General features: G+C 47.4%; 1 protein-coding gene and 1 long non-coding RNA gene across 2 annotated transcripts in view; one reads left to right on the top strand and one right to left on the bottom strand.

Annotated features, from left to right (window-relative positions):
- LOC134578777 (uncharacterized) overlaps positions 1-15,980 on the top strand; it is a 495,152-nt gene that overhangs the window by 408,328 nt on the left and 70,844 nt on the right. The gene's annotated exons all lie outside the window — the stretch shown is intronic.
- The window catches only part of SLC12A3 (solute carrier family 12 member 3), a 68,178-nt gene that overhangs the window by 7,543 nt on the left and 44,655 nt on the right, over positions 1-15,980 (bottom strand). The window contains exons 20-23 of the mRNA XM_063437909.1: positions 4,255-4,338; positions 3,223-3,324; positions 2,729-2,840; positions 83-169 (exon numbers count right to left, since the gene is read on the bottom strand). Coding sequence (XP_063293979.1) covers positions 83-169; positions 2,729-2,840; positions 3,223-3,324; positions 4,255-4,338 — 385 coding nt within the window. The remainder of the gene's footprint in view (positions 1-82; positions 170-2,728; positions 2,841-3,222; positions 3,325-4,254; positions 4,339-15,980) is intronic.

Raw genomic sequence — 15,980 nt, 5'->3', positions numbered from 1 at the left:
TATACCAACAATGCTTCTCACAGTCAGTCCAGGAATACAGAACATATACAATGGGTGTATTCTCTAGCTGGTATTCACTTACTGCTCTGGCCGTGGTTTTTGGTTGATATCTGGAAGAACATGCACCTCGTGGAAACCAATTCTGAACTTACTCAACAGGGCGATCATCCTATGGAATACAAGTAAAATGTTAGTTTTGTCAGTCAACGTTATAATCTTCCAATGCCACACGATGGATTATATATTCTAACGGTGCCAGTGATGCAGTAGGATTGTACCATATGCAATTATGCAAAGCCATGTAAGACTACAGTGCAGCGACTATTTAGCAAGGAATGACTGAATAATTCTAAGCGGTAATATGCTGCCTATGTCTGGTAAGAGGTGAGCAACTTAAAGGGAAACTATAGTGCCGAGAAAACAAAGTAGTTCAAACCCTGGCAGGGGGAACCTAATGCGCATGCTTGGCGATGACCGCACTTGCATTAGCATTTCCCCCATAGGAAAGCATTGTAAAATGCATTCTTATGAGGTTTAGGGTGTCGCTGGATGTCCTCAACCAAAAGTCATCCAACGACCCGGAAGTCCTTCTAGTGGCTCTCTGTTAGACAGCCACTGGAGGTAGATTTTATTAAAAACTGCAATAATTACCACTAGCAGGATTAAGAAACCTGGGACTCTGCACCCAGACCACTTCAATGATCTGAAGTGGTCTGGGTGCCTATAGTGTCCATTTAGCAGAACAATCACTTCTCTAAAATTATACTGTTGAACAAAACATCTTGTGTTAAAGGACCACTCCACTTCCCACATGGGCGGGGGGTGGGGGGGAGAAGCGGAGAGAAATCACTCTTTAGTAAATATACCCCCAATGAATACATGCATGTATTCATTGGGGGTATATCTTAAAAGAGCATGCAAAGACTGCAGCCTTAGCAAACCCTCCGCTTTTTTCCCCAGAAGAGACTTGCAGTCTCTTCACAGGAAACTAACCAATTAAAGGTTTCTCATTGATAAGCCTCTGAATTGGTGCACACGCACACACAACTCTGAGGTCTGGAGCTGAGAAGCTAGTGAGTGGGGGGGCAGGCACACTCAAGTAGAGCCTCAGGGGAGCTAACAAAAGGAGTCTGCAAACCTCTGTGGCTGTTTGATTGACAGCCAGGTGGGCTATCCTTAGCAAATTTATAAAAGTGCTGATTTCTCATAGAAATCAGTACTTTTATAAACTGGGGTTAAACTAGGCTACTCCTCACCCATAAATCACTTCAACAAGCAGAAGTGATTTTTGGGTGTGGAGTGATCCTTTAACCTCTTTTATTTTCTGTTATTTAATATTTGTGCAGTGCATATGATTGTAACATACAGGCCTGAGGTACCCCAACGGCAATCCCCAAGCGTGGCAAAACGCAGTACATGTGGTTTACTTGAGCTGGCATGCACAGTTTTATAATAGTAACATGTTACTAACAAAGAAGTTTCAACAGAGAAACATCAGACATATGAATTAATGTTTAGCAGAGAGGTTCTTAATGAGGCAGTCACATTTATTGAGGGGTTAGTTTTATCAAGCTTGATATTTCTGAATAGATTATTGTAAAGCACGATACGTCAGGCTAGGTATACAAGTGTATACTACTGTAACTCTTCTGAGCAAGGTACCTGAGTGTTGCAGGTTGAATATGTGTGGGTGCGTAATATTAACAGAGACGTCGTGTTAGATTTCCAAGCTGAGGAGACCATGGTTCTGAGGAGACTGCACTGTGCGGATGGTGTAAGTCGGCCTAGCCGCCCTAAGACGGGTGTGGTAGTGGGTGCGTCAAATGTGGTTATGGTCATCAGCTCTGGTGTGTGTCAGTGCCAGGTATGTGTCTTGTACGTGTGTTCGCTCTATGCAGTACCTTATCGGCTAATTGTGAGATCACAAGTCGGCTAAGTGCCAGTGGTTATGCAAAACATATGGGCATACATACAAATTGGTCAGTATTGGCTTGTGGCACAAAGTTATCTCCTGTTTTCTGGATCAGATGCGGGAGCCCAGACGAAGCACGTCTGATCCGATCAGCGGTCAGGCTCCGCCCCCTCCATTTACCTCTTTTACATGTTTTATTTTAAATTAATATTAAAGGAACACTAGAGTCACCTAGACCACTAACTCTCAAAATAGTCTGGGTGCAGTTTCCCAGTCATATCACTAAAGGCACTTGCGTTGCACTGACCGAGTAAAACTTGGTCACATGACGCAAAAGCCTATATAGGAAAGCACTGATACGACATGTGCATTAGGTCCCCATTGCTTCTCTATGAGGAGCATTGAATTGTACACGCTTGATGTCGTGGGAGGCAGAGAAGTAAGCAACGCTGAGGGAGTCAGAGTGCTGCAAAAAGGTAAATAAAACTTATTTTTTTAACATTTTATTGCACACGGGGGAAGGGGATGACGACAAGATTACAAGTAGGGACAGGGGCACTATAGCGTTAGAAATACAGGTTTGTATTCTTAATGCTATAGTGCTGCTCCTTTAAGAGTTTAGCAGATTGCACCTCAATCCAGGCAGATATTTCATTGATGTAAAAGAAGCACACATTGGGAAGTTATAGGGCCAATCATTCTGTGAGTTACCATCCTTTGCACATCATATATGTAGAATGTGAAGGTAAGTAGTCACAGGAAGGGCAGTGTCGGGCACATTAGTTTATAGTTCTGAGAAAGACTTGTGAATCTTACGCTTTCCTTTCTTCATCCATCCGGTTTATCTGTCCTCCTACAAACACCCGAATTTTTACCTTTTCCCATCTCTTCTTACGACTGAGCAGATAGGGGATCAACAGGGTCAGTCCTGCCATCGAAAAGAACGTGTTACATTTAGTTCAGCAGGAAAAAGAAAGATACATTTAATAAATGTTAGGATGGAAAATATGTTTAGATAGTGATTAAAAATAAGATTTTTCCAGTCAGCAGAGATAAAAACAAACAGTAAATGTATAATATATATTGAGAAAAAAAAAAACAACTAATTTTGATAAGGCAGCTTTAACCGTGCTACGTGGATTGTGAGCAGTAAGTAATGTGGTGACAAATAATTCATAGACTGGTCTTCTACAGACATATCTTTAATCCGTGCTTGTTATTAGGCTATAACGTAACACAAAGCAGACTCCTCACACGTTCTAGTTAGATGACAAGTCTTTCTTACATCAATTAGAGTTTGTCATCTTTACCTCCATCATCAAAGAGCCAATAAATATCAATCGTCTTCTTTTCCTGTTTAATCTGGAAGATGGTGCTTGCCTGCTGTTCCACCGTGACAGCTTCGGGATCCACTACAATTTAACACAGAATAAAAGTTACCAAGGTGTGGAACATTGGCGCATGAGTAGCTTAAACTACTCCTCATCCTTCCTAGGGGGCTGACCAAGCAGGGAGGATGGGTTGAGAGAATGGGAGGATAAACGATATACACACGGCGAATAAGGTACAGTCTTGACGCAAACTGTTACGTTTGGAACACCCTAAAAATTCTAATGGTTTCTGTGGGGCTAATCCAGTATTTTGCTGTACTTTGTAAAATTCCCCTTTGTATATTTGGCCCAAAGGGATCCGTGTATTTATACAGCCCGTAAAGGGTAAATCTAAATATACTGAATTAACATAGTGTTGAGATGTACTAATGACAAAGCTGAATACTGAAAGATGTTGTGGAGCATATTTTAAGCAATTCTCTGCTATAGATTATAGTATTCTTTTTACTCTTTTAGGTCTTTTTTGTACTGTGTACTATGGTGTTCCCATTACTCTGGCGTGTAATATGGGGTTCTCTCCGCTCCCCCATATACTATTGGGGTTCCCTTTGCCCCACCATGTGCTTTAAGAGTTCCACTTGTTCTGCCATGTATTACGGTGGTTCTATTTGCTGCGCCATATTCTGTGGAGTTAGTTTTGTCTTGCCATATTCTATAAGGGTTCCACTCCATTTTAAATGATTATAGCAGGTATGAGGAGTTGGTTTTGCTTTACATCCTTGAGGCAACAAACATGGTAACACCTCACGATTACATAGTCTTGGTTGAAAGGCAGTGTTTTGAAATAATCTGTATAGTACATATTTTTGTATGTTATTCTCAATGGCTAAATGGTAACTGGGTCTCACCAGTGCAGAGAGAAACTGCCACCATTTGATGTATAGAAAAAGTGCCACTAAATTAAATGTATACATGGGCCCAAGTAGAAGGTCACACATTGTATAAACATACATGTTCCTTGTGGGTTGCAGTTGGCTCCATTCTCTCCTGCCGATTTCAGTTCTGGTTCTTCAGATTGTTGAAACACTGGATTAACTGTGCAAAGCAATACAATCATGGAAATACAGCTGTAAACAGATACCCATGCGGGCTAACAGGATATACAAGCAGATATAGCTTACACGAGCAGCTTCTAACCTGCCAGAGATGGGAAATTAACCTGTGCTTTGAGATACTAACAAAAATATGTAATATACTGCAGACTCTATAGCCCCCTAAACCATCTGCCTTATCGAAGCCTGACTGCTAACCTGGTCCTGTTCAGGGGTCAAGTCCTGGGTAAAAAAGTGCAGGAACTCACCCCAGATCCACTCCCCGCCCAGATCCAATCCACACGAGCAGCTTCTAACCTGCCAGAGATGGGAAATTAACCTGTGCTTTGAGATACTAACAAAAATATGTAATATACTGCAGACTCTATAGCCCCCTAAACCATCTGCCTTATCGAAGCCTGACTGCTAACCTGGTCCTGTTCAGGGGTCAAGTCCTGGGTAAAAAAGTGCAGGAACTCACCCCAGATCCAAGAGGGACAGGGGCTGAGGAAGAGGGACAGGGGCTGAGGAAGAGGGACAGGGGCTGAGGAAGAGGGACAGGGGCTGAGGAAGAGGGGCAGGGGCTGAGGAAGAGGGGCAGGGGCTGAGGAAGAGGGGCAGGGGCTGAGGAAGAGGGGCAGGGGCTGAGGAAGAGGGGCAGGGTTGAAGAAGAGGGGCAGGGTTGAAGAAGAGGGGCAGGGGCTGATGCTCGTATTCAGGGGCTGAGTAAGAGCACTGGGCTGAGTAAGGTGGACAGGGGCTGAGTAAGGTGGACAGGGGCTGAGTAAGGGGGACAGGGGCTGAGTAAGGGGGACAGGGGCTGAGGAGGGGGACAGGGGCTGAGGAGGGGGACAGGGGCTGAGGAGGGGGACAGGGGCTGAGGAGGGGGACAGGGGCTGAGGAGGGGGACAGGGGCTGAGGAGGGGGACAGGGGCTAAGTAAGGTGACAGTGCTGTGGAAAAGGGACAGGAGCTTAGGAGGAGGGGGGGGAACATGGGTTGAGGAAGGGGCCATGGGCTGAGTAAGGTGGCAGGGCTGAGGAAGAGGGACAGGAGCTTAGGAGGAGGGGGGCATGGGCTGAGGAGGGGGACAGAGGCTGAGGAGGGGGACAGAGGCTGAGGAGGGGGACAGAGGCTGAGGAGGGGGACAGGGACTGAGTAAGGGGACAGGGCTTGAGGAGGGGGACAGAGACTGAGGAAAGGGACAGGGACTGAGGAGGGGGGCAAGGACTGAGGAGGGGGGCAAGGACTGAGGAGGGAGACAGGGACTGAGGAGAGAGACAGGGACTGAGTAAGGGGACAGGGCTTGAGGAGGGGGGCAGGGACTGAGGAGAGAGACAGGGACTGAGTAAGGGGACAGGGCTTGAGGAGGGGGGCAGGGACTGAGGAGAGAGACAGGGACTGAGTAAGGGGACAGGGCTTGAGGAGGGGGGCAGGGGCTGAGGAAAGGGACAGGGACTGAGGAGGGAGACAGGGACTGAGTAACGGGACAGGGCCTCAAATAGGGGGACAGGGACTCGGGAAAGGGACTTAGGAGGGGGACAGGGACTGAGGGAGACAGTGACTGAGGAGGGAGACAGGGACTGAGGAGGGGACAGGGACTGAGGAGGGGGACAGGGACTGAGGAGGGGGACAGGGACTGAGGAGGGGGACAGGGACTGAGGAGGGGGACAGGGGCTGAGGAGGGGGACAGGGGCTGAGGAGGGGGACATGGGTTAAGTAAGGTGACAGTGCTGTGGAAAAGGGACAGGAGCTTAGGAGGAGGGGGGGGGGAACATGGGTTGAGGAAGGGGCCATGGGCTGAGTAAGGTGGCAGGGCTGAGGAAGAGGGACAGGAGCTTAGGAGGGAGGGGGGCATGGGCTGAGGAGGGGGACAGAGGCTGAGGAGGGGGACAGAGGCTGAGGAGGGGGGCAGAGGCTGAGGAGGGGGGCAGGGGCTGAGGAGGGGGGCAGGGGCTGATGAAGGGAGCAGGGGCTGATGAAGGGAGCAGGGGCTGAGGAGGGGGACAGGGCCTGAGTAAGAAGACAGGGACTGAGGAGGGAGACAGGGACTGAGTAAGGGGACAGGGCTTGAGGAGGGGGACAGGGACTGAGGAGGGAGACAGGGACTGAGTAAGGGGACAGGGCTTGAGGAGGGGGGCAAGGACTGAGGAGGGAGACAGGGACTGAGGAGGGGGGCAAGGACTGAGGAGGGGGGCAAGGACTGAGGAGGGAGACAGGGACTGAGGAGAGAGACAGGGACTGAGTAAGGGGGCAGGGACTGAGGAGAGAGACAGGGACTGAGTAAGGGGACAGGGCTTGAGGAGGGGGGCAGGGGCTGAGGAAAGGGACAGGGACTGAGGAGGGAGACAGGGACTGAGTAACGGGACAGGGCCTTAAATAGGGGGACAGGAACTCGGGAAAGGGACTTAGGAGGGGGACAGGGACTGAGGGAGACAGTGACTGAGGAGGGAGACAGGGACTGAGGAGGGGACAGGGACTGAGGAGGGGGACAGGGACTGAGGAGGGGGACAGGGATTCAGGAAAGGGACAGGGACTCAGGAAAGGGACAGGGACTCAGGAAAGGGACAGGGACTCAGGAAAGGGACAGGGACTCAGGAAAGGGACAGGGACTCAGGAAAGGGACAGGGACTCAGGAAAGGGACAGGGACTCAGGAAAGGGACAGGGACTCAGGAAGGGGGACAGGGCCTGAGGAAGGGGGACAGGGCCTGAGGAAGGGGGACAGGGCCTGAGGAAGGGGGACAGGGCCTGAGGAAGGGGGACAGGGCCTGAGGAAGGGGGACAGGGCCTGAGGAAGGGGGACAGGGCCTGAGGAAGGGGGACAGGGCCTGAGGAAGGGGGGCAGGAACTGAGGAAGGGGGGCAGGAACTGAGGAAGGGGAACGGGACTGAGGAGGGGGACAGGGACTGAGGAAGGGGATAGGGCTTGAGGAGGGGGGCATGGACTGGGGAAAAGGACTAAGGAGGGAGACAGGGACTGAGGAGGGGGGACAGGGCCTCAAATAGGGGACAGGAACTGAGGAGGGGGACAGGGCCTTAAATAGAAGGGCAGGGACTGAGGAGGGGGGCAGGAACTGAGGAGGGGGGACAGGGCCTTAAATAGGGGGACAGGGACTGAGTAGGGGGGCAGGAACTGAGGAGGGGGACAGGGCCTTAAATAGGGGGACAGGGCCTTAAATAGGGGGACAGGGACTGAGGAGGGGGACAGGGACTGAGGAGGGGGACAGGGCCTTAAATAGGGGGACAGGGACTGAGGAGGGGGACAGGGCCTTAAATAGGGGGACAGGGACTGAGGAGGGGGCAGGAACTGAGGAGGGGGGACAGGGCCTTAAATAGGGGGACAGGGACTGAGATGGGGGGACAGGGCCTTAAATAGGGGGACAGGGACTGAGGAGGGGGGACAGGGCCTTAAATAGGGGGACAGGGACTGAGTAAGGGGATAGGGCTTGAGGAGGGGGGCATGGACTGGGGAAAAGGACTAAGGATGGAGACAGGGACTGAGGAGGGGGGGGACAGGGCCTTAAATAGGGGGACAGGGACTGGGGAGGGGGACAGGGACTGGGGAGGGGGACAGGGACTGAGTAAGTGGATAGGGCTTGAGGAGGGGGGCATGGACTGGGGAAAAGGACTAAGGAGGGAGACGGGGACTGAGGAGGGGGGACAGGGCCTTAAATAGGGGGACAGGGACTGAGGAGGGGGGACAGGGCCTTAAATAGGTGGACAGGGACTGAGGGGGGGGGGGCAGGAACTGAGGAGGGGGACAGGGCCTTAAATAGGGGGACAGGGACTGAGGAGGGGGGACAGGGCCTTAACTAGGGGGACAGGGACAGGGACTGAGGAAAAGGATAAAAAAAACACACAAAAAAAACCTAAAGTGCCTTCCCCCCTCCCTGAGGCTTACCTTGGGCCAGGAGGGGTGGGACAGGATCTGGAACCTGCAGCCTGCAGTCAGTGGAGTAAGCCGGCCTCTCCTGATGATGTCAGGAGGAGGGGGCGTGGCTTCCTCTGCTCCCCAGCGGTCCTGTGAGAAGAGCAGAGAAAGTCACGCCCCCTCCTACTGACATCATCAGGAGAGGCTGGACGACTCCACTGACTGCAGGGGGAGAGGTGAGTTTAGAAATCCGAGTCCCCAGTCAGAGGCAGGGGATTCGGATTTGTGCTCCCCCCTGCTCTCGCAGCCGCTTGTGCCAGCCCTGGGTCCTGCAGGACTAGTAATGGGAACGGCGTTCCTGCTGTGGAAAAAGTGCAGGAACGCCGTTCCCACGCGTTCCTGCAGGACTCGAGCCCTGGTCCTGTTCATTCAGAGTTCAGCTTTTTTTCTTTTACCGACATGCACATTCTTCACATTCTTTTTTTTCTTCTTCGTGTTTTTCTCCTTTCCTGACCTTCTGCTAATTTTTTTTTCTTCATTTTTTTTAATATTCTGTTTTTGCTCTCACATCAATCATTTGTCATTTTGTTTCCCCCCCTCTCCGATTTTTATACCAATATATTTGGTGGTTTTGCCTGCCTTCTCAACTCTTTGCAGTTCTCTTCTAGGATTTTTAGTTCCCTTAGAACTTCTTCGTGGACAAACAGGAATCGATCCCTCTGCCTCGTACTGACCTTTATTTTGGAATGGGGCCTGCCTTTTAATAACTCTACATGCAGTTTATTTGCGAGGGATTCAAAACCGTGCAAAAACATAAAGCCAAAAATACAATAGAATATATACGACTGTAACACAAGGCAAACACAAGTCCAAGTCTCAGAGCATTCTTCAAGAATTTCACAAATATGCAAATGATTGTGTCAATGTACATAGGATTTTAACAGATGGTGCTGCATCATAGTCCAAGATACTCAGTATCTGGGATCTTGAAATTGGCAGATGCAATGTCAGTTTTAGATTTAGATGTTAAAGGGTTAGAGAAAGTTTTATTTTTCTAACCTTGTGTGCCTCAGTTTACAATGGATCTCGTGTTACTTTTTAATGTTGCAGTCTGTTTCAGCTTTGTTATCATGTGTGCACTGTGCAAACAGGAAACCTTTCATAAAGCTTATTTTGGAGAGAGAAAATAAGCTCTGTCTCTAAAGGCACCCTTCTCTGTTTTCAATGTATTGCATCACACTGTATGCATTGACTCTATGTACACCTGCCGTTAACACATAATACAGGCCTCTACAAAAGTAAAAAGACAAGATTATACTTTTGCGAGACTTCATATTGCAAAAATAAAGATGTATACATTACCTTCTTTCCCTGAAAATAAGACTGGATCTTATATAAATTTTTCCCCAGAAAAACGCACTAGGGCTTATTTTCAGGGGATGTCTAATTTTAGGGGAAAACGTGTGCTAGAAAGCAGGTCTACGTTCGGGGGAATTCCCCCGAACATAGACCAGTTCACCAGGGCATGGAATCCTACAAATCTATGTTCGAGGAAACTTTCCCAAACATAGATCAGCTTACTCGTGAATGGAATCCCGTAAATCTATGTTTAGGGAAACTTCCCCGAACATAGATTAGTTTACAGGCGAATGGAATCCCGTGAATCTATGCCTGGGAAAACTTCACCGAACATAATTAGTTTACTGGCGAATGGAATTCCGCATCCCATAGATTAGCTTACTCGCATATGAAATCCCGCAAGTCTATGTTCGCAAAAAATTACCCATACATAGATTAGTGAACTAGCGACTAGGGCTTATTTTTGGGTTAGGGCTTATATAACAACCATCCCCAGAAAATAAGCTAGGGCTTATTTTTAGATTATATATTATTTTCAGGGAAACAGGGTATATATACCCTGATATATATATATATATATATAAAAAGTCAGGAAGTCAGGCACGCTACCTTTAAGAGTTCGTTGAGATGAGATGAACCTCGGTGCTGCACAGCGTGGATAAATGTTGAAGAGAGCACTCCAGAGGATTTGTTTAACAAGTTTTATATGTGATGCAAAATGATCAATGTTTCGACCCAAGAGGTCTTTGTCAAGATGTGAGTACAAGTGAATAAGTTGTATATATAGGACATAAATAGTAATAATAATAATAATAATAATAACTTACCCAGTGCAGGTGTGACCCCCAGATCCCTAAGTGAACGCTGTGCTGTGCGCGTGTGTGACTGGCGTGTGACGTTATCATACCGCGACAAAGAGGTCGGGAAGGTGTCTGGTTGCCACAGTGACGCGATATTGAAAAAAATAAGTGCATATGAAATGTGCATTTCGGTCAAAGTAAAATAAGAATAAAATGAGTAAGGAGGAAATGCAGAAATGTGTACAGATGGTGTATACACAACTGATCTGCCAGATTGTACCAAAAAAATGAGGGGAAAGCCCAAACCAATTGAATAGTGGATGAGTGGATGAAAGGGGATATGATCATGAGTGAATGAGTGGGATGGATGGGGAGTGAGTGTGGATAAAGCAGAGGAATAATACTGTGTATGTGGAACCCAAAATTAAACATGTCCCCATGGATGAGTGTGTAATAAAAGATGAGAGTGATGAAAGCGAAGCTAATGTGTGGATGAGAGTGAGAAGAAGTGAATAAGGATTGTGGTTATGAAGCATAAAGAGAAGAAAGTAAAGAGACGTGGGCTATATACAAGCATAAGTGCACATATACATATACAGAAATCAATCAATGAGTTATATGGCAGAGCAGAAGATAGTACAACCAAAGGAACGTTACTAATGTCTGAGCAGAGAGCATAGAAATTCAGGCGAGATGTATAAATATTTACACGAAAATAATAATAATGATATTATTAAGGCCACAAGAATCTATGAAAGTATTAGGAAGAGAAACGTAGATATGGATATGTGCAAATGATTGGCCTAGAAATAGACTAATAAAAGATAACAAGGAAAAAAAATGATGATCAAGAGTAATGATAATAAAAATAATAATAAATATAAAAAATAACCAAATAAGATGATAAAAAACAAAAAATAAATAATGAATAAAAAATACTGATAAATGTAAATGATAAAAAATACGAGATATAAAATAAGTAATAAAAAATGAAAAATTAATAAATAAATAAAAATATATATTAAAAAATAAAAACTAGATGGAAAAATAAAAAATATGGAAAATATAAAATATGTGAGGTCACAAAAATTTAAAAAAAACCCAGAAAAATTCAAATAAAGTTCAAAATAAGTTCGAACAAGGGCTTTGAAATTATCGTGTCTCCAAAAAAGAATTGAAGGAGACATATTCTTTGAGGCCTTTCGGTTGCACTGTATCCAATGTCCTAATCCAGTAGGTTTCGCGTTGCAGAAGGATTCTAGATCGGTCGCCTCCTCTAGATAGTGGGGGGATGTGATCAATGGCGATAAATTTTAAGGTTGGGAGACGATGATGAAAAAAATGTTTGGCTACCGGTTTGTCGGTCCTGCCATCTCTGTAGGCGGTCATGATTCCTGAACGATGGCCACGCTGTCACGTATTCATCCGCAGCAACCAAATCCACAGATGGGTTAATGCTGAGCAGCAATTATGCAAATGGGAACCTAGTAACTGCCTTTAGGGTCAAAGGCCGATTACAACCTATCAGATCTAGAGGAGGGGTATTTAGGCCCAGTTTTCATCCTGCTCAGTGCCCTGTCGTGGTTTCCCTTGGGGTTGTCCGAGAGTGCGTTCCAAATTTAAGTTTCTTCTGGTTTTTTACTTTGGCTTTGATTTTGACTTCCCTGTATTCTGTATCCCTGACTTCTGGCTTTCTCTTATCGTTGTGTCTCTTTCTGTATCCCCTGACCTCGGCAAGTATCCTGACTATTCTTTGGTACATTAAGTCCGGCCATTCTAAGGCCCGGTAATACGTTGCCTATTAGTCATCTGTGTGACACAATTCTACATGCTGGATCAACTAGTAATCCTGACACACGCATCCTGTCGCGTAGTGTGAGGTTGGTTTTTCCCACGTAGTGGAGACCAAACGGACATGATATCAGATAGATTACATGGTCAGTTAAGCAAGTGATGTAGTGTTTGATGGGATAGCATTTTCCTGAGTGGGGATGGGTGAAAGAAGAGCATGTGAGCATGTGTCCACAGGTGACACAATTGGCACATTTAAAGCAACCTTTTTTAGTGTGGGTCTTTGTGGTCCCATACTGGTGGGGAAAATCGCTTTTGACCAAAAAAATCTCGCAGATTTCTGTTGCGACTGAAGGCAATGCGAGGAGGACAGGAAAAACCTACGTGTAGCGTAGAATCAGAAGATAAAAGGTCCCATCTTTTTCAGATAGTGGTTGCTATTTTATCACTTGCTGTATGGTACAGGAGAGGTACTATGATGGTAGTTGAATCCATTGCAGAAGTAGACGCTTGAGTATGAGATTTTCCATATATATCCAAGGCTCTTTGTAATGAACGTTGCAGTATAGGTTTGGAATAACCTCTCATCTGAAAGGCACGTTGCATGGACGTGATTTGAGCATCTATGTTGTGTGGATCCGAATTGTGGATCTTAGCACTCTAAGAAACTGTGAAATGGGAAGAGATTTCTTGAGAGTGCCAGGGTGAAAGCTAGTCGCATGCAAGAGAGTGTTGCGGTCCGAGTTTTTTTTGTATAGAGTGTATCCGATAGAGTTATCGACACGGTATATTTCTACGTCAAGAAATTGGATTTTGTTGGTGTCACTGCTAAGGCTGAGGTTGAGGCGTACCGGGGAGTCCTCAGTGTTCAAACCGTTGATCATGGTATCTAATGATGAGGGAGAAGCGGACCACAGCATGAGGATGCCATCCACATATCTGAGATATAATATTAGATTAGATTGATGTTTCGATAATATGTATGTTATTACATATAGCAGTTGGCATAATTAGGAGCTATGGCTGATCCCATCGCAGTCCCAGTTTACTGAAAATAAAAAGATTTTTCAAAACAGAAATAATTATTTTTCAAAGAGAACTCCAGACATTCAAGGAGATATTCAATTGGTGGTCCGCGGTATGTGGAATAATGGTATAGAGGTTTTTCACGTCTATAGTGGCAAAGGTAATGGGTCCATCCGGAAGCGTTATTTCTTTAAGGTGTGCCAAAATATCTTGTGTGTCTTTAAAAGGCATGTGGGTATCTGTGAGGTGGGTATTTTACAATAATAATCATCAATGTATTTAGCCAGAGGCTCCAATATTCCTCGTTTGGCAGTGGGGGGGGGGGGGGGGGGTGGGGTGGGGGGGGGTCTATGAGGTCTCTGTGTACCTTGGGTAAGGTGTACAAAAGAGGAATTTTAGGATGAGGATCAATCAGAAATTTGGCAGTATGTTTATCTAGCCAGCCCGCACTAAGGCCTCTGCTTACCAATCCCTGTAGTTTTTCCATGATTCTATGGGAGGGATCGAAGGCAATCTTCTTGTAAGTGGTTGTGTCTGCCAATTGTCTGAGAATCTCCATTCTGTAGAACAATGGCCCCGCCTTTATCGCCGGGTCTGATAGTAATGTTGGGGTCCTCTGACAGATCCTTGAGTGCTTTCTTCTCCATATGAGTTAGATTCTGTGGACTGGAACTAGGATCAGAGAGGATATGACGTACATAATTTCTGACGAGATTAATAAATGTTTTTTTTTCTTTTCTTTATTTTTGTCGTGCATATTGAAGGTAACATCCAACATGTTTCACCGCTGTGCCCCAACAGCTGCAGCGGGATTTGAACAACATATAGCATTTGTATGGTTAAAGTCAGTCATTACGATAATTGTTTTGCACTTTTTAATTGGTTGATTGTGTATGTTGTGGTGTAACTGGGATGGGTTATAGGAGTGGTTGCGAGTGTGTATTCTGAGATTGTGCGGTGATTTGTCTGGATTGGTGGCGTGGATGTGTCGGGTCGTGCTGTTCGGTTTGGAGCTATCGTATCATGGCATGTTGTGTATTCAATGAGGGTGGGTGAACCGGCCCGCCATAGGTAATACCCCTTACCAAGGGGGTTGCGGGGGGGGGGGTGGGGAGAGGGCTGGCCCGTGTGGAGACGGTCTCTTGCCATGTAGTGCCCTGTTTCCAGGTGTTGTGGGTCAAGGGGTAGTAGGTTCCCTTTGAGGGGGCTGTCGTGTGTGTAGTGCTGTAACACCTATGTAACATCTACGTAATATCTACAAACTACTTATAACAGGCTCTGGAATAACACATTGCGAGCAGGTGTAGTCTCTTAAGGGTTCAAGTCCCTGGGTGGGTGGCCGGGTTGGCACCTGGAACAAACTGGGCAACTTGGGAGGGATTCCAGCTCTGCGAGTTTGTCCGTCTGTCGGTGGTTATCGTCTGGGATGGTATGCCCAGTGCCGTGAGGAGGGTCGGGGCGTCTGCCAGCGACGAAAGCTTGTGTAACGTTCCTTCATGGTCCACCACTAGTAGTCTTGGGGACATCCAGCGATATTTAATACCGGCTGCTCTTAGCTGGCTTGTGAGTGGTTGTAGAGATCTCCGCCACTGCAGGGTGGACCTCGTGAGGTCCTGATAGAAGGTGAGGCTGGCGCCTTCAAAGATGAGCGGCGTCTTACCCCGCACCGCCGACCAGATGGAGATTTTGTCGTGGGAGTGTGAGCATCTCACTATGGCATCCTGTACGGCCGTTGCTGGGGCCTTGTTGGACTTAGGCAGGCGGTAGGTCCCGTCCAGGGAGACTTTTTTGGCATGTGCAGCTGGCAGGATGGTAGCCACCAATCGCCTCACATAGTGTGGGAGTTCCTCTGGGGTTACCGTGTCTGGGATGCCCCTTATCTTAAGATGGTTTTTCCTTGATCTGTCGTCTAGCGTGGCTTGGTGTATTAAGAGTGATTGTTGCGTGGTTTGTAGTTGTTGGATGGCTTCCTGTACTGTGGTCATACCTTGTTTGAGGTCTGCAATGTCTCCCTCTGCTGTTCTCATTCTGTCATTGACCCTCTGCAGGTCTGCCTTTATAACTGCCACATTAGCCGCCAGCAGGGTTTTAATTTCTCCCACCAAGTTTTGAAAATCCCTCTGGGTGACTGGGGCTGATCCCTCTTCTGTAGCCTGTGTGGTGTGCCCTGCGTGTGGCTGGGCAGGCTGTGTGTTGGTCTCGCTCAGTGGAGGATTCTCCTGTGCATCCACGGCCCTGTTGCTCCCAGACGGCGCCATTTTTGGTAGAGGCTGCCTCTGGAGCATATCTCCAATATTCTGCGCCCCTGATGGTGTGTGTGGGGGCGACCTGCGTCCCATCTCGGCGGCTGTTGCGACCTGAGGTGTCGGCCTGTCTCCTATCGCACCTGGCGGTGAGTATGCGCCGAACAGTGCTGCCAGGTCCAGGCCTTGGGTGGTGTAGTAGGCCCCGGTTTTCCGTTTCTTCCGTGGCGCCTTGGCCGCTTGGAAGAACGGCATGTGGCGTGTCGGGGTTGCGCCCTCGGTGCTTGTGGATGTTCCGCCTGCTTGAGTGGGGTTTTCTGGGGGTATTTGCCGATTATTTTATCGGAGCTGATGTTCTTTGCGTCCGCTCCGGTTCAGGCGCAGGCTCCGCCCCCCCGATTAATAAATGTTTTAATAGAAATATTAGAAGTTTTGGGTTCCCATGTGCTTTTTAGGCAAAGGGGATGCTTGGTGCCTTGCTGTGTGTCCTGTGATCATTTTGCATCACATATCTCACATATATCATTTTGCATCACAATCCTCTGGAGAGCTCTCTT

This window comes from Pelobates fuscus, chromosome 12 (assembly GCF_036172605.1).
Source record: "Pelobates fuscus isolate aPelFus1 chromosome 12, aPelFus1.pri, whole genome shotgun sequence".
Lineage (NCBI taxonomy): Eukaryota > Metazoa > Chordata > Amphibia > Anura > Pelobatidae > Pelobates > Pelobates fuscus.
This window is presented reverse-complemented; position numbering and strand designations above follow the sequence as displayed.